The sequence below is a fragment of the Periplaneta americana genome, chromosome 3 (assembly GCF_040183065.1).
Source record: "Periplaneta americana isolate PAMFEO1 chromosome 3, P.americana_PAMFEO1_priV1, whole genome shotgun sequence".
NCBI classification, from domain to species: domain Eukaryota; kingdom Metazoa; phylum Arthropoda; class Insecta; order Blattodea; family Blattidae; genus Periplaneta; species Periplaneta americana.
In genome coordinates this window covers 142,283,814-142,310,227 of record NC_091119.1, presented here as the reverse complement: position 1 = coordinate 142,310,227, position 26,414 = coordinate 142,283,814, and the positions used below count along the sequence as shown (strand labels likewise).

The following is a 26,414-nucleotide window of genomic DNA, read 5'->3' as shown; positions in this document are numbered from 1 at the left end:
TGCATTTCGATTCTGTTCTGCTACTGGTACTGGTATTTTAATATCAATACATTTTCTTCTCGTTTATCACCTTATCCTTTTGTATTCCACATTTCTCAACAAAAGCAGGAATTAGAGATAATACAGAACAATAAATTTCATATATATTGTAGCTTATTTTTACTACATCTGCAAGTTTTCTATTTGTATTCGTAACTCGACAAATATTGTTGATTACTAGTACATTTTTCATTTTCATTTCACTTCTGAATTTTGCGTGTTAACATTTTTTCCCTCTTAGGAATGATGACAGACATTTGTAAAAATTAAATAGATTTTAATTATGATAAAATGACAAGTAATTATATTAGTGGTGGATGATGGTTTGTAATTATTAAAATTCGTAATAGTAATACAGTGAAAGTTTTTTTTCTTCTAAATATTGCTGATAAATTGTTCATCTGTTTAGTTTAGTGAGAATTTTCATTTTTCAAGTAACATATGTGAAATTGCTGTATCATACTTGCAATTTGAGATTTTTCGTGATTAGAGTTTCACTTATTATTTTGTAAGTATAAATAAAAACTCTTCAAGCTGATATGCATTAATTTATCAACATAATAAATCGAAGTTTTAATGAATCATGTTGTATAGACTTTAACTCCATTTAAAGATCACATTTTTCGTTTAGTGTACCTAGTTAGTTCTGTATGATAATAAATGAGACAGTGCAGTACTACTCACAATCCATTTCTCTTTGTACTCGTACCTACTTGAAATAAGGCAACATTGTTGCTTTCCAGATTTTGTACTTTCTAATGAGATTCGTTAGGAAGTTCAGTTTTACCCATTTTCCATTCAAAAGAAAATGAATCTTCCATTTATGTGTAAGAAATGCTACTTCAGAGTTCATCGATGTGTTATAAACAAAATAATGTGTTATTGCGATTTTGAATACTACGCTAAGAATTAACAGTGGTAATATAGAAAAGTAAAAATATGAAATACAGAAACAACATCCATTATTTAAGTGAAATGATGCAATAAGAACCGAATTTTACTAAAGAAATTAAACCTGGAACAGTGACTAACCTGTTAACAAAACTGGTTTAGAGTGAGAGAATAGTTAAAGTTGAAACACAATAATTATATACATAAAATAATTCATTTTCTGCAAGGTTAATACTGCTGAGAAGTATTTAACTGTACCAACTTAATAGTATCGAAAGTACATAATATTTCTTTTGGAGTGTTCCTACTACATTTTTGTAAAGCGTGTTGTCACATTTGTATTTTTGTGATGTCTAGCTTCGATATTTTTCTATATTAACATCTTAACTGACAGAAAGCAGTTGCTATTTTATAGACACAGAAGAGCTAGACGATTCGTTTCAAGTGCTTCCTGCTGAAACCGTTGAACCTCTCAGCTCATCTTCTTGATTTCACTCTGGACTAGCATGGAACCATCGAGTCGAAGTATGCCTGTAAATATAGAACACAAGCGTATTATTACCGTATTTTATATTAATTTATTCATATTAATTTTTTAACACCACTTGTGTGTTATTAAAAATAGTTAATAGATGCATAGCTTTCCATATAAATTGCTTTGCAGGTAAATAGTAAGGCGAATAGGAGTATGACAAGTTGAAATCATCCACTTAAAAACTAAAAAGTGACAGAGAATTTGATGATTGCTGTAACGTAGGTCTACATACAGAAATTAAGGTAATGGCGTTAGATTCCTAGTTATTTTATGATCGAGGAAATTACTAAAAATCCTGATCAGATTAGCCAGCCCTGGGATTTGAACTCAGTACCGGTACCTCCAAAATGCTGATCCAATGTTTCATCACTGAATTACTTCGTTCAGTCAAAAACAACTAGCAGGGATGTTAATATGAATTTATGAGGGGGGGAGGTAATTTTCCAACAGGGAGGGAAATCTCCCTCATCCTCCCGCTAATTCAAACCCTGCCTACACTTAACCCTGCTTGAAAGTTATGAGGGAGAAATGACCGTGTTAGCCATTCTGGGAACTCTTACGTGAGATAAAAAGTGACATTATTAGTAGAGTGAAATAAATAAAAATGAGTGTGTGAGTGTATCATACTGTAGAACAGTTAATAAAACAATGACTTGGCAGTCAAAATTACAATTCGAAGAAAGATATACCGGTAATTGAAAAAGGAAGACCCACTCCACCTCTAAATAATTTAATTAAAGAAAAAAAAGTTGTATGCGAAATTTCACACCAGAAAGATATCCAAGAGATTAACTATGTCACAAAGATTCACCAAATTGTGATACTGATAACAGCCAGAGATAATGTGATGCTAACACTTTTTCTACATTCACGCTCTGCCACTGGTCAGGCCAGTCTGCTTCTTCACAGACTGACCAGAGAGTTTTTTTTTTCTTCTTTTTTTCCCCCACTGTCTGTAGCTTCTTTTAGTAGAAAGCAATGGGTTGTCCATCTTAAGTTGCCAGTGTGCAGGGAAATAACTGCTGAAGTTTTGTATTGAACCTAGAGCTCTGCTTTCTCTTTTTTTCTGTTGCTAAAATCGACGACAGAGTTCACACCTGTGGAGTAATGGTTAGCACGTCTGGCCTCGAAACCAGGTGTCCCGGGCAGGGCAAGTTACCTGGTTGAGGTTTTTTTCCGGGGTTTTCCCTCAACCCAATTTGAGCAAATGCTGGGTAACTTTCGGTGCTGGATACCGAACTCATTTCACCGGCATTATCACCTTCATCTCATGACTTAAGATGTTGATACTGTGCCGTAAAATAACCTACCAAAAAAAATCGATGATAGGGCATTTATATTTCATCCTTTTTTGTGTAAATACGTGCCTATTAATATGGTGTAAATTATAAAATTTAAAAATTGGGTGTGGAGGGTATTGCTGAAAGGAACTTGGAAAAATACAATATGGGAATCTCGATTGAGCAATGGTAAGTATGACATTGACATTACTCTCGGTGGAATATGACCCTCCAACTTAGGATCTTATGGTGAGCACAGTAATTATTCGACCAATTAGATTTAAATTAACTGAAATATAAAAGTCACATCGCCAAATCCGTGATAGCAGACAGTTACGTGGAACAAATGTATACAGTACAGTAATGTTTTTCATCATTATGGTCTTTAATGTCCGTATTCTTTCAAAATTTGATGAAGTAAAAGTGATAATTACTTGTAATTGTTGGAAATATGAGTATCATGAAGATTGCTAAGGATATGTCCCATTGAGTTGCTAGAGACAGGGCTGGTTGTCACTGGACTCCTGGAGAGAGATTCTGCGCTGTATACTGAGACGGAGCCTGCCATTCTCTCTACCCTCATCCTCTGGGCAAAGTCCATCAACTGTACCTGTAATAATGCAATATATTAACATTTAAAGAGTTTAATAATGTTATGTTAGAAGACAAAACATTGCAGAGCACGTCAGCCAACAGTGATTCTTCAAGTAACTATTAATTACTTATTTAATCATTCCTTGTCACCCTTGTGTGATTCACTTAAAACTTGATCTTTTGTTATTTATATTTATTACTTTCGTTACTGTTCAGTATGCTGTGTCCAAAGTGGCAGTCTGTTAATATTATACGTGGAACCATTATCGTTTGGTAAATAAATGAAGAATACCAGTATAAGAAATAGATTTAGGCAGTGGGGGTTCCTGCACATTCTAATTGGGCGTGCATTATCACTTTCAAAATGTATTTATTACGGTATGTAAAAGTTTTACTTTTTTTCTTTATAATACAGAACATATAATAAAGGTAAAGGGAAGGTAAAGGTATCCCTGTAACATGCCATGAAGGCACTTGGGGGGGGGGGGGCATGGAGGTAGAGCCCCATGCTTTCCATGACCTCTGCACTAGAATGAGGTGGTGTGGTCGGCACTACGCTCTGATCGCCTTTTACCACCGGGAAAGACCCGGTACTCAATTTTATAGAAGGCTGAGTGAACCTCGGGGCCGTTCTGAAAGTTTGGCAACGAGAAAAAAACAGAACATATAATACAGAATAACACATCAAACTACAGAATATAATTAGCCCACAACAATAGAAATAAAATAATACATCAATATAAAAAAGAGGATACAATAATATTGATAAAGTTTGAGGATCGAATGAACAGCGCTCATGTTCGGTTGCAGTTCAGATATTATATTATTAATATAAGAGGAATATATAAATAAGACAAAATAGGAACTCAAAGTAAAATTACAGCTACGATGTAATTACATACATACAGAAGAATAATATCATACGCGAATCAAGTAGGACAATTTGTGAAAAATATATATTCCGAAATTATAGAATACAAATATAACATAGGCTGATTAATTCATACACATAGGATATAAATTCATTTTGTATAGGCCTATTTAATTCTCTACTCTATAACCACCACAGAGACTCAGTGCTAACGCCAGGGGGCCCGGTTTGATCCACCCTGATCCATGGCACAGGCAACACAGAAATTTTCTCTGGATACTCCAGTTTCCCTGAGACATCTAAACAATTCTTCATTATCATTCATTATGAGTGTAATGTGGATCTACCACCTGTGTTGCACCCTGGATAGTATCTGACGAACTAAGTGATCTATTCTTCTTGGTACTAGTGACAACTACACTCAATATAGTTGAGGCGAATAATAGCAAAGTTAAAGGCCTTACCACTGAACAAAAAGAAAATTATCTACTTGATCAACTATCACTATTGTCTTTTAATTTATTTGACAGTTTTTATAGTCTTATTTAGTAAGTCATGGCTGTTACGATTATAAATAGAATTGACAACATTTTAAATATAAAATATTAAGATTTATTAAATCTACATACTTAGACTTCAACAAACAAAATTTGATAACACTATCTCAAGGGAAAAAATGGAACTCTCTGCATCATAATTCACAGTTAATTCCCGATTTACCACGAAAATCGTCTGTAGCTGCATTTAGATTGGCAACAGGCCACACACTTGCATAGAATTGGAATATATCAGTCCCCTAACTGCCCATTGTGCAACTCAAACCAAGAAATGGATTCGGAACACCTCAAAATCTGTGCTTCAGAAGCTGACCATGATAATATATTTGAAAAATATTGGAGTGCAAGAGGTCAAATGACTTTGTCAAATGCCTGGCATTAGAAAACAACAACAACATTAAATACAAAAAAAAATCATAATACTAATAACTAGTAATTATTTATTTTACATGACTCAGAAATGTGGAAGAAATCACAGTAAAATAAGTAGGAATGCGAAACAGTTGACAATACTAGTAATGAAAATGATAATATTGCTGTACTTAATGGGTTAGAACTTCATAATTACAGTGACTGTGACATCTATTTGGTTCATTCAATTTACGGCGATTGTTTCTTTTACAAAAGAACTCAGGGTTCGATTTACAAATTTTTCAGCCATCTAGTTAAGACGGAGTCTTCATTTTTATTCTGTATGTTACCAATTTATGAAGATAAAATTTTTTGTAAAAAATGCTGGTGTTCGTGAACCTGTAGTTTCTGTAAGAAAATTCAGTACAGAAAACAGTTTTGTTACTGTATAGCCCTAATGAATGTGAATATTTTTTAATTTCGCAAATTAACATCATATTCTCTTAAAGAGAAGAAACTTAACGTAAAGAACATTAATAATGTTCAGTGCTGTATAATATCAGTTTGTGTAGGCATACATACCTGTTGTTCCTTTGAAGTAATACCCTGACACTCAACAAGCACGAGGTACATGAATAGTGAAAGACTGTGAGGGGCTTCTCGATGGTAGAAACTTATCCTTGTCAGACCCAACTCGTCAGGCAGATACATGTAAATGTGACGAGCTCCTGTCCAGTCCTTCCACGTATCCAGCATCACCTACACACAATATTGTTTTTTTTTTAGAAAATGGTTATACAAAAGTATGAAAATAACATTTGATAAAGATCAAATCATAATTTTTTATGGAGCATATCATTGTCGGCATCATATCGGAGAAAAATATCTTAATTCATGTATTGAATCCTTTGACTCATTTACAAATACAGTAAACACTCGATTTAACGGACCTCGATTCAACGGACTTCGGGATTTAACGGACAATTCTACAGTGCGCAGTAAAAAGGACGTAAGTCAGAAATTGGTGGTTTGTGTTATGACTGCTATGTGAATACAAAAAATGTATTTCTTTAGGTGGTATAGAGGGCATATGTCTATTCCTTTTCATAATGATGTAGGGTGTCAGACTTCTAGCCCATCATAATGATATTGGTCCTCATTTCAAATTTCGCTTTTGCTCTATTGAAAACTTGCAATTTATGACTTACGCTTTTTTACCGTGCACCATAGAATTTTTGTAGATTCTTTTATTCTTCATCATCATCATCATCATCATAATCCAAAACGTGTATTAGACCAAGTTGTCTGTTACAGTCTCAAATCAGTCCACCTCTTAGCCAAGCGAGCAACAGATCTTCTTCCACGAGGAGCATACTGCAGTACATCTATTTGTTTGGGGATGCGTGTTTTATCCCATCATTCTGATATGATTTTCCCATTTTTTCCTTTGACTATTTTCAAATTGTATAATGAACATCTTGGTGCTGAAAATCTACTTACTCGAGAATATTTCAGAAGTTATAGTAGTTCTTTCCCAAATATACTTCTTGATTCTACATGAAAGTTGTTATTTCTTTGATAAACTTTCCTCAGGACTGAAGCATTGTATGCAGAAGACGTCTAGTTTTCAGATACAGCAACAAAAATGTTAAGTTCATTGTCAGCACCAGGATTACTTTCCAAGTGTAACAGTGTGTAGTTATAACACCAATGACTACCACTACTGAAATATGTTTGTCTGAAGGGAATTAAGGCAGTTTTGAGGAGTACGTACCGTGGAAGAAAAAGATTGACAGTTTTGACAACATGAAGTCTGGAGAAGAAATTCATCAGATCGATTTTGAGTTGAATGACAAATTATTTTACAGCCTAAAACGATCGCAGAATTAACCTTACAGTCAAGTAAGTGTCGTAGATAGGTCATGTTTTTTGTGCAGCCTTAAGACAACGACTCCACAATTGCACTCACAAAACGCCAATGGTCGACAACGTATTAAGCAATTAATAATTATATATATAATTATTAATTGTATTCACACTTTTCTGAACCAACATGTCTTTCAAATGTATTAAGCGTTAAGTACTGAGTATAGGTAGACTCACCTGGCTGAAATTCCTGTCAAGATTCTTGAATCCTAAAAGCATGTAGGCAACGTGGTTCTGTGGAGGTGGAGGCAATTCTGTCTCTGGGATAATGCTTCTCACTTCCCTGTACAACCCTGAAAAAAAATATTTTTATTTATTTTATCAGCAAATAAGACTAAATTATCTTCAAATCCAAATTTAATTTATTCATTCTAGTGGTAAATATAAAGTAGTTTATTGCTACAAACTTCCCTTCCCACATGGACAAAGTGTTGTAAAGCAATGAAATTTAGCAAATGTATCATTTTTTTACAATCTAAAATAAGAGATTTACAGTTTTAAAATTATACATATCATAAACTTCAGTTTTAAATGAAACACATTAATTGTTATGTCCATAAAAATGATTTCTCAAAATTGAAACAGACCCCTTAATAGCGATAATGGTCAATTGAAGGAGGAGTGCTTTATGTAATCTCATTGATGTCCAGAAATTAGCAAAAAATTTTGCAATGGTACCCTGTGCTCCAACCATCAACCCCGTTACTGTCAAATTGTCTAGATTGTATTTTCGTTTGTAATAATCTATTGTAGGATCATACACAGCTTTTTTTTTCTTCTCAAAATTGACCTCTTTTGGCTGACACTATGGGTGCTATAGAGATTTCACTAGCCCGCGCTACAAGCATGCTAAACTAGCCCCGGCTATTGATTGGTTACTTGTACGGGATTCATATCATATCGCTAACACTGGTTTATGAATACGAAAAACGTTAGTTCGCTGATCATCCACCGGAAGCCCGCACTAAGGATGTCTATGAATACGGCCCATGACTCAAACCGGACTGTAGGGTCTAGGATTACTCTGGATTAGAAGTTTGGTGTTTATACGACACTAATATGAATCAATTGTGAATGAACAAGTATTTTAAATAATATTTCATTTTTGTTAGCTCGTGGAATGGGACATAATATGTGAAATTTGCACACCTTGGTGAAGAACGAAGTCACTTCCAAGTGCTTGCTCGTCCAGAAGCTGCCCTGCCTGCAGCCGTTGAACTGTTTCATTGTTTTCTGTAAAGTGCACCACTGGATACATCACTGTAAAGAGGCAAATATAATAATAGTATAGTAATAATAATGATGATAATAATAATAATAATAATAATAATAATAAATATAAACTAATAGATCAGAAAACATAACGGGATTGTCACATAATTATTGGCAGTCCCCATACTGTATATATCTCGTTAAGGAACAGATATTTGAGTACATTTTATAGGCATATTGAATAAATCATATTATAGCCGTGAAGAACTGGATGAGTAGTGACGCCACTGAAAAGCGAAACATTTACGAAATATAATGATAACGATGATGATGATGATAATAATAATAATAATAATAATAATAATAATAATAGTAATAATAAATATAATAATACGTTTGATCTATTGACCTGGTCTCTTCCTTTGAATTTTGATCATTTCAGCGTCTTGTTGGTCTTCCTTTAGGACAGTAGATCTATTGCATGAAGTAAATTTTCTTAAAACAAGACCTCTCTATTTTCATGTCATAATTTTTTAATTAGGTCACTTTTAATAACAGCTTGCTTCAATATGAATAAAATCGCATAAACATTTCGTCAACAATTATGTAGTTTGAGAATGTCTGTTCAGTTTTATTTTTGTTGTTTTTATTAAAATCGTAGATTACTCGTAGAAATCCATTTTTGTCACCATTATTGATAGGTATTGTTGGAAACCGTGGTAACTTGTAACATGTTTGCATAAAAAAATTCTGCGTGTCTGTAAATCTGTGCATTCATTCAAACTTCAGTGCGCAAAATTAACCTTGATAAGGATGAAGGGGCATTAGAAGTAATGGAGAGAGCATAGTACATGCTGTAGTTATGGACAGCAGGCGACGGAATGTGTCTTACGCCTCCCAAGCCCCATCTGGCAACACATCTGCCATCATCCAACTGCCTACGGTGGGCCCTTCCGGCTCGGGCATGATCACAGTGCAGTGTGGCACCAACCCAGACCCCGTGGACGGCACCAACGACGTTCAGGTCTAATACAGCGAACAAAGTTTTTGCTAAAGCAACATATTTTTTGATTTCATAGGAATTTTCTGTAAATTTTGTTCTGTTGATGATCTATGTGTCGCTTAAGCTAAAGTGATACCGCATAGGTTTGCAAATCTGTAAAATAGGGGAAGTAAAACGGTTAAAGGAGAGGGATAAAATTTATGTTTTGTAGTTCAGGGGCCTATTCTGTCATTCAACTTTTCACTTTGCAATTTTTCATTGCAGTTTGTTCCACGATCATTTTTCAAAACTGATTTGCAAATTGGAAAGTTAAAAGAAAAAGTAGTGGAAACTTCTCAAATATACGAGTATTATTATTACTTTTGTTCCACCATTACAGTAATTTTCAAAAGCGCAGAGTTATATACAGTTCTACTGAAAAGTGAACGGGGTCGTCATTCTTTCTTTTCTTACACCGTACGATCTTGCACGGAACAGTCGTCTGCTAAAGTATCCAATGAGAAGCGATCGCCGCAGTGCTGCCATTATTCACTGAAACAATATTGATAACGGTTAGGCCTATTTTTAAATTTCGAAACAAATTTAGTTATTTATGAAAAAAATATTGAATATTAATAATAATTTGTTAACTGATATTAGGCAAAAATATATCCGAATACGCTATTAATTTGAACTGTTAATTCCGTATTATTATTTTCGCTTGGTAATACCGATCAGTTATTGTTTGATCGCAATACACTGCTCCGTCGATTCAAAAGAAAGCCAATGTTTATCTACTTAGATATAGCACGCGGAGCAAGTTCATTGAAAAATCCAGAGTGACACTTGTGACGGACAAGGTCGCGGTTGGGATTTATCACGTTTCTCCACATATTAGACGTCTATATCATTCCGTCACCATTCCATAGCATTCCCCAATCGCGGGCTGGCGACGCACGGAGGGGCTGGCATAGGGACGAGGGGTATTGCCTGCTTGAAACTGTACGCAGCGAACCTTAGTGCAATCAGCCGGTGTGGGTTTGGAAATGCATCTAGCTTGAGGGTTAGCGCTTGAATTCTCGTCACAAAACAGATCACGTTGTACTGTTTTGCTGCTTTCTTTAGACTCAAACACATTCTACTAAATCGGCGAAGTAGTGTAATTGAAAATTTTGAACTGAACAAAAAAAATATATATATATAGATCATAGGCGAAAAAGTGGAGTTACTGTAGCATCATGTGTTTCACCCATCTCAAATGCACGAGAAACGAAAGGGAAGGGGCATTGTGTTGCGTCACTAACATGTTCATTGTGGCAGCTGCCCATCTCTGTAGATTTGAAATAAATGTTTATGGCTTATGTCCTAGTTCATCATTCAAACAAATTAACAATTTTTTAACATGAAAAATATTATTTCGAATTTTTGGGGGGCGAGGCCCTCTATAAATTTTATTGAGGGGGTGACGCTCCTGTCTCTATAAGTTGAGGGGGCAGAAGTGTCTTGTCCCCCCCCCCAAGTCGGCGTCTATTATCTCTCTCATCTAAAGATCAATTTTACTCATATGTCTTCATTTGCTAGGAAATAGAGCTCAACAAAATGGACAACGTGGAGCTGCAATATCTAGGTCTAGGGCATTGATATGCAAAGACTGAATGAAATGAAAAGTGGAAAGCAGTCTGTAATTTATAGAGGAAGAGAAAGACTTTTCACTTTTCAGAAATGAAAAGTAAAATGTTGCAAAGTTCAAAGTTTAATAGTGGAATAAGCTCTGGTTTTTATTATTCTCAGCATTTCAAAAATTAAAAGATAGTGATTGTTTACAATGGAATTATCATATTGATCACGTTGCATATACGTATCGGTAGGACCTATTATTAAAGAAAATTCGTACCTTCGTCTTTAATCCTTTCTGAGTAATAATTAGGGACATAAACCTGGCGAGCGATAACTTAAGGCTGATTCACAATAAACCGGGAACGGAAACGACAACGAGAACGGAAATATTGTTAAAACAAATGTATTTAAATGTGAGCATTCACAATTAACTATTGTGAATGCTCATATTTAACTACATTTATATTAACATTATTACCGTTCTCGTTCTCGATGTCGTTTCCGTTCCCGGTTTATTGTGAACCAGCCATTAGTGTCTTAATGGTTTTATACAATATATATTTTAAGGACGATTATGATCAATTTGTTTACTACATAAAGAGAGAAGTACAGGCTCTGAGAGTACAATCAGGATGACATTGCTGTTCAGGTGACACTGTCAGTGCGGAATCCGTCGGCACCCAGGAGTCGCTATGAGGCAAACGAGTCGTGCCTGAGAACGGAGGCCCAGACTCAATACTCCACTCACCGCATGGACATACCAATTTCTCATACTACGCGTCGTTCCCGGAGCTCCAATGACTTCAGCTACTCCCAGTTTCAACCCCCCACCGCGAGCTCGCCTTGCCACGAACGTGAGGATCTTTCTGAGTGGAGATCACCGCCTCGGATGCCTGCCGGATGGGCTATTTCCTTCAACAATTTGAGAAGACAGTGGTCAGATCACAGTAGAAACGAAAGGGTTATAGACTCCATGGGAAGAATGCAGCGTGACACCTCCAGGTGAGGTCGTTAAGAGTTAACTCTCGTCAATTTCAATGTCTGTAGTAAAGCTGGGCACTCAGTAAACATATTTAATACTTATGACTACGATTCCGATTCGAATAAAGTAGCTGTATCAGAATAGACATCCTTGGTCCGTGCGTTTTGTATTCTGAAGAAATCTAACCTTAGGTCAAAAGAATTAGCGTACAAAACCCTTGTTCGCCCAAATGGAACATAGAGCAGTAGGGTGGGATCCGTACAGACAAAACCAAATCGATTCAATAAAAAATGTCAAACACAAGGCAGCAAAATATGTCAAAATGGGAAAGGAACATGGTGAAGAGATAGTAAAAGACTTAGGGTGGGAACTTCTCAAATCAAGGCGACGAAAAACCAGACACACCGCATTGTTTAAGGCACAAATGGGACACAAAGCATGGACCGACATCAATGCTAGATTAGTAACACCATCATACTTAGGCAGGGCTGATCATATTAGGAAGTTTAAATGTAGAACACAAGGAACGGAAGTGGCAAAATTTTCCTTTGTTAACCTCACAGTAGTAGACTGGAACAGATTACCTGCGGCAATCTTTCAGGGTGGTCCTCTCAAAATCAATACATTTAAGAAAAGGTTGAGGAAATTGGACTGAAAATGTAATTGTAGGTGCAGTGTAATTAATCAAGTTGTCATGTAATTAAGTTGATATGTAATTAATTAAGATAATATGTAATTAATTAAGATGATATGTAATTAAGTTGATATGTAATTAATTTAGGTGATATGTAATTACTTAAATTGATAATATTGGGTGAAATACAGTAGAAGTACTTGTAAGTTAGGTATATTTTTGCTTATTGTAGGGGTTATTATAGAATAGTTTTTATTTACAGTTAAATTTACGTTTATTTTTTTTTCGTTGCTGTAATTAATGTATTATTGTAATATTATTATAATATTATATATCACTGCCACCGGGTGTATACCCAATTGTAGTGTTAATACATACATACATACATACATACATACATACATACATAGGGAAGAGTCGGGTAGTATCGGACATCGGGTAATATCGGACAGTGAGTTTCTTTCATCTACCACACGATGATAGTATCTGATTGACATGGTTACGTTTCTGTGATGTCGCATAGAGAAACGTAACCATGTCATTCAGGTACTACCATATGGTGGTAGATGAAAGAAACGCACTGTCCGATCTACCTGACTCTCCCCTACATACATACATACATAGGGGAGAGTCGGGTAGTATCGGACAGTGAGTTTCTTTCATCTACCACACGATGGTAGTACCTGATTGACATGGTTACGTTTCTGTGATGTCGCATAGAGAAACGTAACCATGTCATTCAGGTACTACCATATGGTGGTAGATGAAAGAAACGCACTGTCCGATACTATCCGACTCTCCCCTACATACATACATACATACATACATACATACATACATACATACATACATACATACATACATACATACATACAAACATTAACTGGTTGTCAGCCAGTTCAATAATGTTTTAGCTAGAGAGTGGGGAGCGCTTTTCGCAGCAAGTAGAGTTTTAGCTAGTTTCTGAAGCAAGTCAAGGCCCTATCCCAGGGATGCAAAACTGTGCTATAATTGTGACACACGTTACAAGCCGGAACACATGACTCATCTCTTCCTTTCATCCCCACACGTCATTGGATATGGTAGGAGGAGAGGAAATATGTATTCAGTGTGCTTGCGGACGTCACAGATATGTAATTCAAGGACGGGGGATTTTGAGACAAGATATATTGTTAGGCTATATCTTATATTCTGTTGGAGGATAAAAACGAGTCCTCATCTTCTTGTAAGATCTGTGTCACAAACAAATGTTGATAGAAAAGCCGAGAAACATCCGCTGTATAAAAAGATACAAGGTAAGCAGATTTTTTTTCAGCCTGCCCAGTATTTACACCTTAGCTTTGTCACTGGTCAAAGTAATATGAAAGAGAAAAATAACTCGAAATGACAATCGAAAACGTGAAAAATTAAAGTAAATCCATCACGCGACAGTTATGAAATTTCTATTTTATACAACATTTTTGACGTACCTATTAGCAAGACATTTAAAATAATCCTAAATTTTCGACCACCTGGCCACCACAATTTTATATGCCTTTAAAATGAAGCCATTATATATTTTCCGGGCCGTATGACAATCCTATTTAAAAGATAAAGACGTACAATAACATCAGAATGATGCTTTGCGCTCTCTCAGCAAGTTGACTAAAGCACGTGCTTCTGTTCGGTATTTAGCGTCAACTTTGAGAACTCGTCAGAGTATCATGAATAAAGTTTGTAATGGAATACATAAGAAAATCTGCGACTCCTCAACCTCATTTTTACCGAACTAGCTATCTAATATAGCGATCTCTATTATAATTTACAAATTTAATTTGCATAAATATCTTATTAGAAAAATATATTTTCTGTTAAAATACTAACAATTTAGGCATCTTCACCTGCAGACAAAACAGAATGTCCTAATTTTTAAATAAGTCTGGATTATGTTAATGATCTACCATCCTAATTAACACAGACGAAGCCAATATGGGTCTGAAGAATCAAGAAATTCTGCTCGGCCTACAGCAGTTAGGGAGGTAAATCGTGTGACTTGGATGGATCAACAGGATGCGCCCGGATATTGCGAGACCCCCAGCCCACAATGCTTATGCAGGGAACCTTTTCGAAAAGGCAGTGAGGATCACCTCACTCCAAGGTGAGACCCAGGGCCCAAGGGTGACCTTTTTACCTCTCTGCATTGCAAAATTTTAACTTGAAAAATTTCTAGCTTCCCCGAGGTGGTAAATAGATTGTTAGGACTGCCGTTTATTTGTAATTTCTATGGCCTATTATTACTACAAATGCACGGATTTGCTTAATGACAAGAAAGAGTGGTTTTTTCTGAAGAACCTCATAGAGCAATTTAATTATGTAACAACTTACGTATTTAGATTCTTTTAAAATAAGATGTTTCAAGATTTTGCCGTAAAGAAAATTGAAGGGTTCTCAACAGTGTGCTGATAAAAGATTTCTCCGACATTTGGAAACTATTTACAGATGCCATAATGAATATCTTAAAGCCTATAATTTGTTTTTTTTTTATAATATGCTTCGCTATTCTAAGTAGTCTAAGCAATTGAACATAAGGATGACGAGATTTTAGAGACACTGCAATGCAGTTTCCGGTTGTCCATCAAACCGCTTGCAGACTTTTTTGTTACACAGAGAGCTTACTATAGGTGATATGCTGCAAAGTATCCGTAATTCTACATACCAAAAGCTATTGGTGCAAAATATTATTAGATATCAGTAGTTAAAACAATTTATTCACCTGAATTGACAAAGGAGATGCCTTTCTGTTCCAAAGATTTGTTAGGCCTGTCTGAAGTGACGCATCATTCACTACAGTTTCCTTTGAGAAATGGAGGCGATGTTTTCCTAGATGCTGTTTTTCATTTGATTCAGGTTATGTGGATTATATTTGTACACTCTGTATTTTAGTTTCCCAGAGATAAATAAAAATATTTGGAACAAAAATACAATCAGTTTCAGCATCTCCTTTCTTAATTTGGGTAAGTAAATGGTGCATTAATTGTGTAAATTTAGTAAACTTTTACATTAATAATTTGATATGTATAGAATTACGGATATTGCGCGGCGTATCACCAATAGCAAGTTCTCTGCGTAATCGGAGTCTATGAGCGGCTCAGCAGAGTGCCGCGTTTACGAGATTTCTCTATATCGATTAATTCAGTACATTACTATTATTATTATTATTATTATTATTATTATTATTATTATTATTATGTACTATTTAGCCCACTGGTTTCCAACCTTCTTTGACTGACGACACACTTTACTGAACTCTCACGATATCGCGACACATTTATTTGATTTTAATAATACTAATAATAATAATAATAATAATAATAATAACAACAACAACAACAATAACCAGTACTTTTCTTCTAGAAAAGAAGATGGTAGAACTCTGTAGAATATTTTATAGCTGACGAGATGATTACTTTTCACTGCACGGGAATTTTGTCATTTTTAACCTCGTTTTCGTCCAACTAAGACTTTCAAGAGCTAAGCGGAATTCAAAGAAAAATTATATTAAAAACATACTTATTCACACATATTTCGGTTCCATGATGAAAACCCGACAAAAAAGTGCCGGAATGCCTTTAAACGCGTTCCGCCAGAAAAACAGCACTGATAACTACTTCTATGTAGTGTCGGACATCCAGTGTTGTAGATAGGTTGATGTTAACATGCAATCGAACATTATAAAAGAAGAAGCTTGAGTGGCATTAGAAAAAAAAAAAAACAAAGGTATGTGTCAAAAATCTCAACCTACGGTATCTATGATGGATGTCTCATAAAATATTTGTATTATCGTTTTTGAAAACTCGCCTATTTAAATTTTATTAATGTGAAGTCAGTTGCACAGAGTTTCTCTATACGTTGCCTTATGGTTGAAAAAAATGAAAAACTGAACTGAGCATTTTTGCAGATATTCACGTTTCATTGGTAAAGTCTATCCCAAAATAAAATGTACCATATCAAAGACTTCGTTGCAAATAAAAAATGCGTTGTAAAGAGACTTTCTGGATGGCATAAAATTTATTTTTCAATTCCAAAATTTCGCGACACACTCCATGGAACTGCGCGACACACCGGTTGGGAATCTCTGATTTAGCCTACGATTTATTTTGAAGCTATAGTATTTTAAGATTATATCGTGAAGAAAATCTAGAATATTTTATTTTTTCTCCGAAGTTGCGAAACAGCTACTTATAGATTTCATATTGTTTACGATTTCTTTTGTATGTAAGTTACGCTTGACTAGTTCAAACAACTGAAAAAAGGAAAATAGTATCAAAATTCGCGTAATTTTTTAAACCTATGTAAGGACAATTTTGGCGCGGTTTTATTTTGTTCACTTGTTTGGGTTAGCCAAGCATAGCGCTGTAAACAGATTATACAAATCTTTTTTTACTTTTAGTATGTTATTTAACGACGCTAGATTAACTATTAAGCTATTTAACGTCAATGGATTCGTAAAGATCAATGAAATCATTTCTCTAGACACGGTTAAAAAATATTAAATATTTTTTTTTTTTCTGGAAGTGTTTTAACATTCAGCTATCGCAATTTTTTTACGACTTAACTTGATTGATTGCACATATTTGCATTCCCTATTATGTGTCCTAAATCTGCGAATTTGACATGATTCTCAGTAGTGTTCCTAATCTGGAAACCAATGGATTTAGACAAGAAAAAAATGAGACATAGGAATAGCATTCAGTCTGTGTTATTCCACAACTTATAAATAGACCGTCTTACACGCAGCCGGAAGGATAGTTATGTCGCGCTGGAGTGTTGTATTAAAAATTCTACTACTGTGACAAAAATTGTAAATTTCTTAAACTTTTTTTTTAACCCGCAACAGAACATAACTAGTGCTCTCTGATGAACTTGCTGGCTATGATAAACAATGTATAATTGAATGCACACCTCCTACCAAAATCAACTCCGATAATATTCACTATTTAGAATATATAGACATCTCGTACGATATTAAGCTTTTAAAATTGGCCACTTTCGAGTATATTAACTTAAAAAAGGCGATTCATGAATTTCGACTCGTACACGTACTTACGAAACTCTTTCCTGAAGTCATACTTAGTATAAAAATTATATGAAATAGATCTAATTCGTAATGTTTATATCGTTACATTAATTTGAAATTGACTAAAACGAGCTGTAATTTATTGTATTAACTACGAAGAAAGTCAAGATGGCGTAAACGTACTCGTACATGAGATATCAGACTATTAGTTGAAAGCACCTAAATGGTAAGCAACCCAACCAACATATATGCCAAAAGATTGTTCTGTTTCATTGTATGTCGTCCCTAAGTAGTTACAACAAGTGACAGGGAAAAGAATTTAGCGTAAATAAGTAGTGCGATAAAAATTTGTCACCACCAAGAATCTCACCATCAATTGTTTCTAAGACTGTGCATACAAATTTATATAGCTGTAGCTATTTGGCAGTGATTTTTTTGTAAGGAATGCTGTATAACTTATTTCACGATTTTGATCTGTTTTGCAGTGTTCCTTATTCCTGTCTCCCTGATTATATGATTAGTTTGAAATGTTATTAGCTTTTCTTTTCGATTTAATAATTATACCATAGCCGATTTATGAATCTCGTACTATATTATAATACGTCGCATCGGGAGGGATTGCTTCGTTTAGATATGGATTATGAATCAATATACTTATACTCTTCTTTATCAGAGGTTTCGAAATCATTACCGTTGTTACATATGGTGAAGAGGTAACAACTGTGAAAGGTTGATCTCGATATATAGTTTATTTTCATATTCATGAAGAAAGGGATCTCTTGCATGCAGTAAATGTACTAAGCGCGGCTAATGACTTTATTTTCTCATCGTATAGCGTATAGCTAAAGCAAAAGCAGATGCGCTTAGATTTATGTCTGCCTACAATCCATCGCTATCGACCGGAACCGAACGGTATTGTACCTTGCGTCAAGAAGGAAGCTCTGTGACTGAACTATGGAAGACAACTTCCCAAGTTATATGGTTATTTTTCCATGTTATTGATAAGGCATTTCGTGATTAAAATTTGTACATAAAAATTGTAAGGATTCATCAAATCAAAAATTTATTGTTATCAACAGATTCACCAATACATGCAGTTTATTTATGGTATACAACACCATCCATATGATGTCCTTGGCTTTCGATACAGGCATCGAGGCGTTTTCTGAAGTTCGACGTAACTTTCACAGTCATAGTTCGTGGGATTGCCGCAATTTCTTCACGAATCGCCGTCTTCAGTTCATCCAGTGTATGTGGTTACTTACGCCTTCAAATGGTCCCAAAGAAAGAACTCGCAGGGCGCGAGATCTTACCGTAACCTCGGACAATCTCAGTGCAATAGCATGTTTGCAGGCTGATGGTTGAGGTGGCCGGACAACCTACTGTCTGTCTCCACATTTGCAGGAGTACACGCGCTCCGTGTTCGTCCTGATGATTTCTTCTTTAATGTTGAACCTGTGGTACGAAATGAAGCCACCCACCGCAAAATTGTATTCCGAGTTGGAATCCTAGCGTGACGTCCGATGTCGAAATGAGTCCTGAGTGGCGATCACAGACTCTTCATTTTTCAAAAATGTCTCTGCGATGAAAGCACGTTGTACACCAGACCAACACCATGTTCTCAACTGAAACTGCATTCTCTGGCTGACCCAACAGTCGTGGTCCTCCTCACTCTATCCCTCCCCTCGCTGCGTATCGATAGTTTGAAATCCATCCGTTCTTTCTGACGCACCCTATATATCTCATTTTCTTCTTATAAACATAAATTTAATATCGTGTAAAAAGGAACACGTTTTAGAATGAGGAAACAAATATTACTCCTGGTTAATATGTTAACAGTTTCCCGACATCTGGCGAAATCCGTTCTATGTTCGGAACGGCTACTGTTGGAGCAGTACCGGAGTATGGAAGAGAAGCTACAATGAGGGACCCTCCAGATTGGCGGCCCGATTCGACCACTACTCGTGTTCACTTCGATTCCATGGTGGCAGGGCCTGCTCGCTCATCTTACATGCCTTCCGTCCCTCAAGATGTTTCAACGTTCTCCAGAGCCACAAAGGTGTCTCAACGTTCGAGCAGGAGAAGGCTATCAGGAGAGTATGATTCCAGTTCTATCGAAGAAACTAGCAGAGTTGACGAATCAAGAGAAAGTCGTCGCTCTCCAAGTAGCGGGCGACATAAATCACCAACACCGAACACACAATTTTATCAGTCACCTGATTCACTTGTAGATGAATCTTTTGAATTAAGTAGCAGGATGGAGGAGAGTACAAGATCTCACCGAGTTGGTCAGGCTGTGACAGCTTCAATACCAGGTTCAAGAAGAAGACAGCAACCAAATGTTGAAACTATTGAAACAAGCAGAAGAGTTGAAAGCAGCAAACATCACAGTGTTGGCCCTTCTTTCAGATCATCAACACCACCTCCGTCTGATGTTTCCGGCATGAAACTGCAACCTGAAGGCTATATAATGGATTCTACTACGAGCGGTGTTGTGGACGATAATAGAATTGCCCCCTCCACTATGAGAGGTAGTTCACCTTCACAGAATGTATCTGATTCTTTGAGAATAGGACAACCCGATTTTTATGTGTCGGAACAGCACGAAATCAGCAGAATGGATGAGAGGAAAAGAGCTCTCCCTTCCGGCATGGTTATCAGACCAGTACCTCAGGACATGCCTGATCCTATCCGTATGCGACAGCCACCCTCTTATTTCGGCACAGAATCACTACCTGATTCAGTTTTGTTACAACACCAAGAAATGGGTAGACTGGACGAGGGGAGAGGAGCTCTTCCTCCCAATGTGACCGTTCGACCACCTCCTCAGAACATGGCGGGACATGTAGCCATGAGACAGGAAATCCAAGGGAGCAGCGTAATGGATGGTAACAGAACTTCTGAACCGGTTGATCAGATCTCCACACAGCTATCACCTAACGCAACTGATATTTCCGATGACTCCACAAAATTGTATACCTTTTTAGGGAATACAACTGCGACAGAATATGATGTTCCTCAAAGTACAGATTCGCAACGGCCACCTTCGCAAATAATAGACGAGAAGAGAAGAGATCTTCCTCCTAGTGTGACTGTTCGACCACCTCCTCAAAACATAGCCGATCCTGTAGACATGAGACAGGAATTCGAAGGAAGTAGCGTAATAGATGAGAGCACGGGATTTCAGTCTGTTGATCATATATCCGCACAACCATCGCCTAACACAACTGATGTTTCTGATGAATCCAGACACTTGTATACCTTTTTAGGAAATACAAATGCCACAGAATATGTTTCTCAAAGTACTGGTCCTCAAAAGCCATCTGCGCAGGAAATTCCAAGAAAAATGACCGATTTTTCGCAGCAACCAGGTTCTCAACAATCACCAACGCAGAACAAAGCGAGAACAACTGATTTTTCGCAGCCACACATTTCCCAGGAATCACCTGATTTTCATCAACCTGCCCATGATACAGCAATGGCGACAGCTGATTTCTCTCAATTATCTTCTACTCAAGAGGTGTCTGATTTTCAACCGCCTGCCTATAACACTCAAACGGCAACGGCTGATTTTCCGCAAGCACTTGAGTTTCAACCATCTTCTGGTATTCACCCACCTGCACTACAATCCAAGCCAATACATTCACCTCCGCAATTTTCGGGCGGAAGTGGTACTCCAGTACATCCTTTCGTTCCTCGCACACCGCCTCCTTCGCCCTATTTGGGACATCGTTTTGACCAGGAACAGTTATTTGTAACTGTGTGCAGGGCGGTGGAAAATACCTTGGGAAATATTGGAATATTGAACATCCCTGAAGTTCAGTGTTTTAAATTAAGAAGTGAAAATTTACCATGCCAAGGATGTTACTGTGGAAATGCCAGTTTACGTCCTAGTAGTGCCGGTGTCGAAAGAACAGGTTGCTGCACCTCTCTAAGTAGACACATTCCAGACACTCAGTGCGCAAGAATAAGAAATGAACGTTTGCCCTGTCAGGGGTATTGCTGTGAAAATAGAGGGACTAGCAACGACGGCGAAGTTCGTGGTGGTAGCGGAAGAATAGATTGCTGCGATAAATATAGGTATGTAAACCAAAATATTAGAGCAACGAACCATATAAATAATTTACAAACACGTGGCAGCGCAGAAGGAAGTAATACTTCTCCATTCTCATCTTTGGATATAGAAAAACCTCAAGTTAATAGCAACAGTGGAAGAGAAAATGATTCTCCAACTGTAACTTTCGATATAGAAAAAATAAAGCTAGACGATAGAAAAGTGAGAAGTAATGCTTCTACAGCCAATTCTTTGGATGGAGACAATTTACATTTAAATGGAAGTAAAGTAGGTGTTAAACTTCCTTCAGTGAGATCTTTTGAACCAGAGTTGCAAGACAGCATGGTGGGTGATAAAACTTCAACTGTATCTATTGACAAACAAATGTTACTATTGAATGGTAGTCCAGTAAGAAGTCCTACTCCAGTGAGATCTCTCGAAGCACAGAAACAACTGAAAGGCAGTCCAATAGAAATGACAATTTCTCCAGCAAGATCTTTAGAGGCAGAAAAACTACAACTTAATGGTAGTACAATGGAAAGAACTACATATCCGGCAAGCTATTTTCAAGCTGAAAAGCCACAACTGACTGACAGTCCATTAGAAAGCACCACTTCTGCTCTTTCTATTGATGCAGAAAAGCCACAACTAAGTAGTAGTCCAATAGAAGGAGCTACTTCTCCAGCAAGATCGTTTGAGATAGAGGAGCCACAATTAGGTGCTAGTTCAGTAGGAAGCATTACTTCTCCAACGAGATCTTATGTGGCAGAGAAGCCACAGATCAATGGAAGTCCATCAGCAAGCAGTTCTTCTCCAGGAATATTTTTAGAGGCAGAAAAGGCACAGAGAAATGATAGTCCAACAGGAAGCATTACTTCTCCGGCGACATCTCTTGAAGCAGAGAAATCACAACTGAATGGTAGTCCAAAAGAAGTTACTACTTCTCCGGAGAGATCTTCTGTGACAGTGAAACCACAGCTGAATGGTAGTTCAATAGGAAGTACTACTTCCCCAGCGAGGTTTTTTGAAGTAGATAAACTACAGCAGAGTGGTAGTTCAAAGGCAACCATTATATCTTCAGAGAGATCTCCTGAGTCAGAAAAACCACAGAAAAGTGGTAGTTCGATAGGAATCTTCACTTCTTCAGCGGTATCTTTTAAGACTGAAATCTCACAGCTGATTGATAATGCAGTAACAAGTGATCCATCCTCCAAATTGTTTGAGGCAGAGAAGACACAGCTAAATGACAATACAAAGAGAGATACGTCTTCACCTAAATTTACTGATGATACAACAGAAAGCCACACAGAACAAAACAAAAAATCATCTTCTGCTCCACATCTGGTTCGCGAAAGTAATGAAGAGAAACATCCACCTAGATTTTCTCTTTAATATGGGTAATGTTAAAAGTCTATCCATGGAAATGGTGCTGCTACGTGCTGTAGATGTGAAAAGTATAACTTATTCAATAAAAGTTTGTGTGTTACAGACAATGAGGCGAAGATACCGACGCCCCAAGAGTGCCACAGCATGTTTTAAAGAAAATAAAGAACAAAGGAGGCCGAAGTGTTTGGGACGAACTGTGTCTGCAAGAAATGAATTATACAGTTTTGCTTAGAAATTAGCAAGTGAATGTAAGAATTGTAATAAAACAAATAATAAACATGGTAATTTGTAATAAGTTGGATAGTACTGTAAAAATGCAAATATGTTTTCTTCATCGTTCACCATGGAGCTGTAACTGATAAGGGACAAGGGAAAGGTGAAGTTGCTACTCAAAAGATACAAACAAATACATTGTTTATAGAACTTAATCTTGAATACGTCATTATAGAACCTTCTACAATTAATGATAATTAGAGAAAGAAGTCTGGACACTAAAACATTGCCTAGAGGCGGCTACAGGTTTAAGGAACACAGGATATAGGATAACGTTAGCTGTTTACTTTACTGATGTACCTTCAGGTTCGTATGCAAAATGAAAGACTTCATGTGAAGGGAACTCTGTCCATTCGGAGCTTAATGGTGCTGGTTTTGTGTCGATTATGTGTTATTATGGATGGAAGAAAGTTTGTTTCCGTTCTGTGTCAGAGTTTGGATACTAGGCCTAATTCTTATATTGTAGATATGTTTTGCACTACTGCTCTGTTTCTTGTAGGTACGAAAAATCTAAAGCGTTCGCTTCGGATATGGGCCGAAAGAGCAGATCGAACCTTAGTTGGCTGTCAGTCCCTCTAAATGCCACGTAATGGGTGTCTGTCGTAGTATAGTTCTGTATTTGCCTTCGTCGTAGAGTGAGTAATATAAGTTAAAGATTTGTACAATGTGCAGTGTGATAAGTCCCTTAAAGATCAACATGTGTCATTACTTAAAGCGTAAGTTCTATAAAATATAATTTCAGTGTATGATATGTGTATTAAATTAGATTGTTAGACCAATGAATACCGGCCGAAATTTCACGCTAGAACAAAGAATTTTTATGTAGTCTGCGAAACGTATTTGAAACTCGACATATGTCGAGACATTTGTAGGCAAATTAGAGATTTCCTGCCGTTCCAGACAGTTTGTTTTTAGATTAAAGAGAACGGGACTGTGAAACTCAAGAATTCGCAAAATAAATAAATAAATAAATAAATAAATAAATAAATAAATAAATAAATAAATAAATAAATAAATGAATGAATGAATGAATGAATGAATGAATGAATGAATGAATAAATAAATAAATAAATAAATAAATAAATAAATAAATAAATAAATAAATGGATGAATGAATGAATGAATGAATGAATGAATGAATGAATAAATAAATAAATAACGATGAAATCAGTGCATCATCAAAACGTTCTGTAAAGAAATCTTCATGCAGTTTTTCAAATGAAGTAGGCATTTTAGAAACCTCAGTCCATACAGCTATTAAACTTATCTTACAGAGTGGTTTTCATGAAAAGATGTACGAAATGTGTGAATACAGGACACCAATTTCAAGAACTTCAGCACGAGAATAAAGAAAGAAGGCAAGAAGTTCAAAGTAAAGGACGATGAAGAAAAGAAATTAACGAATAGAAGGGGACTGAAGACAGCTGCAACGTAGAGCCAAATGAAGGTGACACAGAGAAATGAAGACCGAGGACTTCAAACAGACCGAAAGTCTGGAAAGAAGTAATAAAGAAGAGGAATGTAAGTAAAGAAGGAAGAAACCAGAAGAGATAGCATTGGAATGGGAGATGATGATTCAGGCTGAAAGATGTAGTTTTACTCAACTTCAATTAAGGACTCACCACAATTTTCTTTGGAGCTGAGCAAGTAGCCGTCCCTAAAATGAATGTTGCCTGCGAGAGTGGCTCGCAGATAGTGCTGCCCCTTGGTGTGATGTGTCGGAACAATGAACGAGAAGAGAGCGAGTTGGCCGGCATCTTCGGTACTGCTGCTACTGCCAATGCTGCTGTTGCTGCTTACTGTGTCACCCGAACTACCTGCGAACATGAACATTATTAATTCAATATGACGTGTGTGGCAGCCCAGATCACATAATATATATGTATAACAGATTGATCATCCCTATGTTAAAATCGGTAGCACTTTGAAGAGAACAACCGCAAGGATCGCCACCCGTCCGCCGTAAACGAACACGAGATGGCAGTACAGTCGCTAATGCAATTCAAATGGGGGTTATGACGTGACTTCTTATGTAACAACTAGATGGCAGCATAGTAAACCTCACAAAAAGTTGTTACTGTCAAAGCCTATAAGGCCGAGCAATCTGGGAATATTGTGATCTAAGGTGGCAAGTTTCGGGATTTCCACTACACATTACAGTAAAAGCCCAAATACAGTAGCTCTATTATTTTATCTATCGATCAGAATACTATGTAAATGATAATTAATTATAACGGTACAGTTGTTTATTCAAATGTCCGAAGACAGGTCTCAACCTCACAAGTGATACCACGAAGGCACCTCTTATGAGACAACTAGGCCAGGAGATAATGGGGTAGGGTGGCCAGCTCCTTTCCCCCTCCTTTGCATACATCGTCGACTAGTTACATATTACACTAATCAGACTTCAGATGCATACAAACAATTGTTCTTCCTGTGACATATATCGTCAAGTGAGATGTACTGTCTGATAATAGATGCACCTTAATTGAAGGACTCGGCTATAGTGGGCCAAGCGCCATTTATTAAAAACGGAGAAAGCAAGGGTTAAAGTTAAGCGAATACCATAGTTTAATGAAGATTGACATATCATTTAGTTTTAATGTGTATACTTTATATTACTTGCTATATGTTTCCATTGATCATGGTAATAACTTCATTTTAATCCTTGTTTTCTACGGTTTTAGTAAGTGGCGCTTGGCCCACTATAGTTCTGAACCCTTCAGTTGTTAATAATTTTTTATTCATTTATTTAAATTTAAATATACAGAATAAAGAATATAATTACAAACAAGAGAAATAGAAATAAAATAATACAATCAATATCATTAATAATGTCGACCTGGTTGGCAAGTTGGTATAGCGCTGGCCTCCTATGCCCAAGGTTGCGGGTTCGATCCCGGGCCAGGTCGATGGCATTTAAGTGTGCTTAAATGCGACTGGCTCGTGTCAATAGATTTACTGGCATGTAAAAGAACTCCTGCGGGACAAAATTCCGGCACATCCGGCGACGCTGATATAACCTCTGCAGTTGCGAGCGTCGTTAAATAAAACATAACTTTAACTTTAACTCATTAATAATGCGAGATGAAATGTTCTCGGACAGTCGCTTTCCAGCAGGCTTTTACTAACTTTTTTTTTCTTTTATTCTACTAAATGTTCGTTGTTTTACTA

General features: G+C 36.6%; 1 protein-coding gene across 2 annotated transcripts in view; it reads right to left on the bottom strand.

Annotated features, from left to right (window-relative positions):
* Positions 1-224: 224 nt before the first annotated feature.
* Positions 225-26,414, bottom strand: part of LOC138696577 (uncharacterized) — a 164,654-nt gene continuing 138,464 nt past the window's right edge. For both annotated transcript variants that reach the window (XM_069821709.1, XM_069821710.1), the window contains exons 2-7: positions 24,863-25,057; positions 8,194-8,304; positions 7,222-7,337; positions 5,701-5,877; positions 3,180-3,355; positions 225-1,461 (exon numbers count right to left, since the gene is read on the bottom strand). In XM_069821709.1, coding sequence (XP_069677810.1) covers positions 1,422-1,461; positions 3,180-3,355; positions 5,701-5,877; positions 7,222-7,337; positions 8,194-8,304; positions 24,863-25,057 — 815 coding nt within the window. In that variant the 3' untranslated portion in view covers positions 225-1,421. The remainder of the gene's footprint in view (positions 1,462-3,179; positions 3,356-5,700; positions 5,878-7,221; positions 7,338-8,193; positions 8,305-24,862; positions 25,058-26,414) is intronic.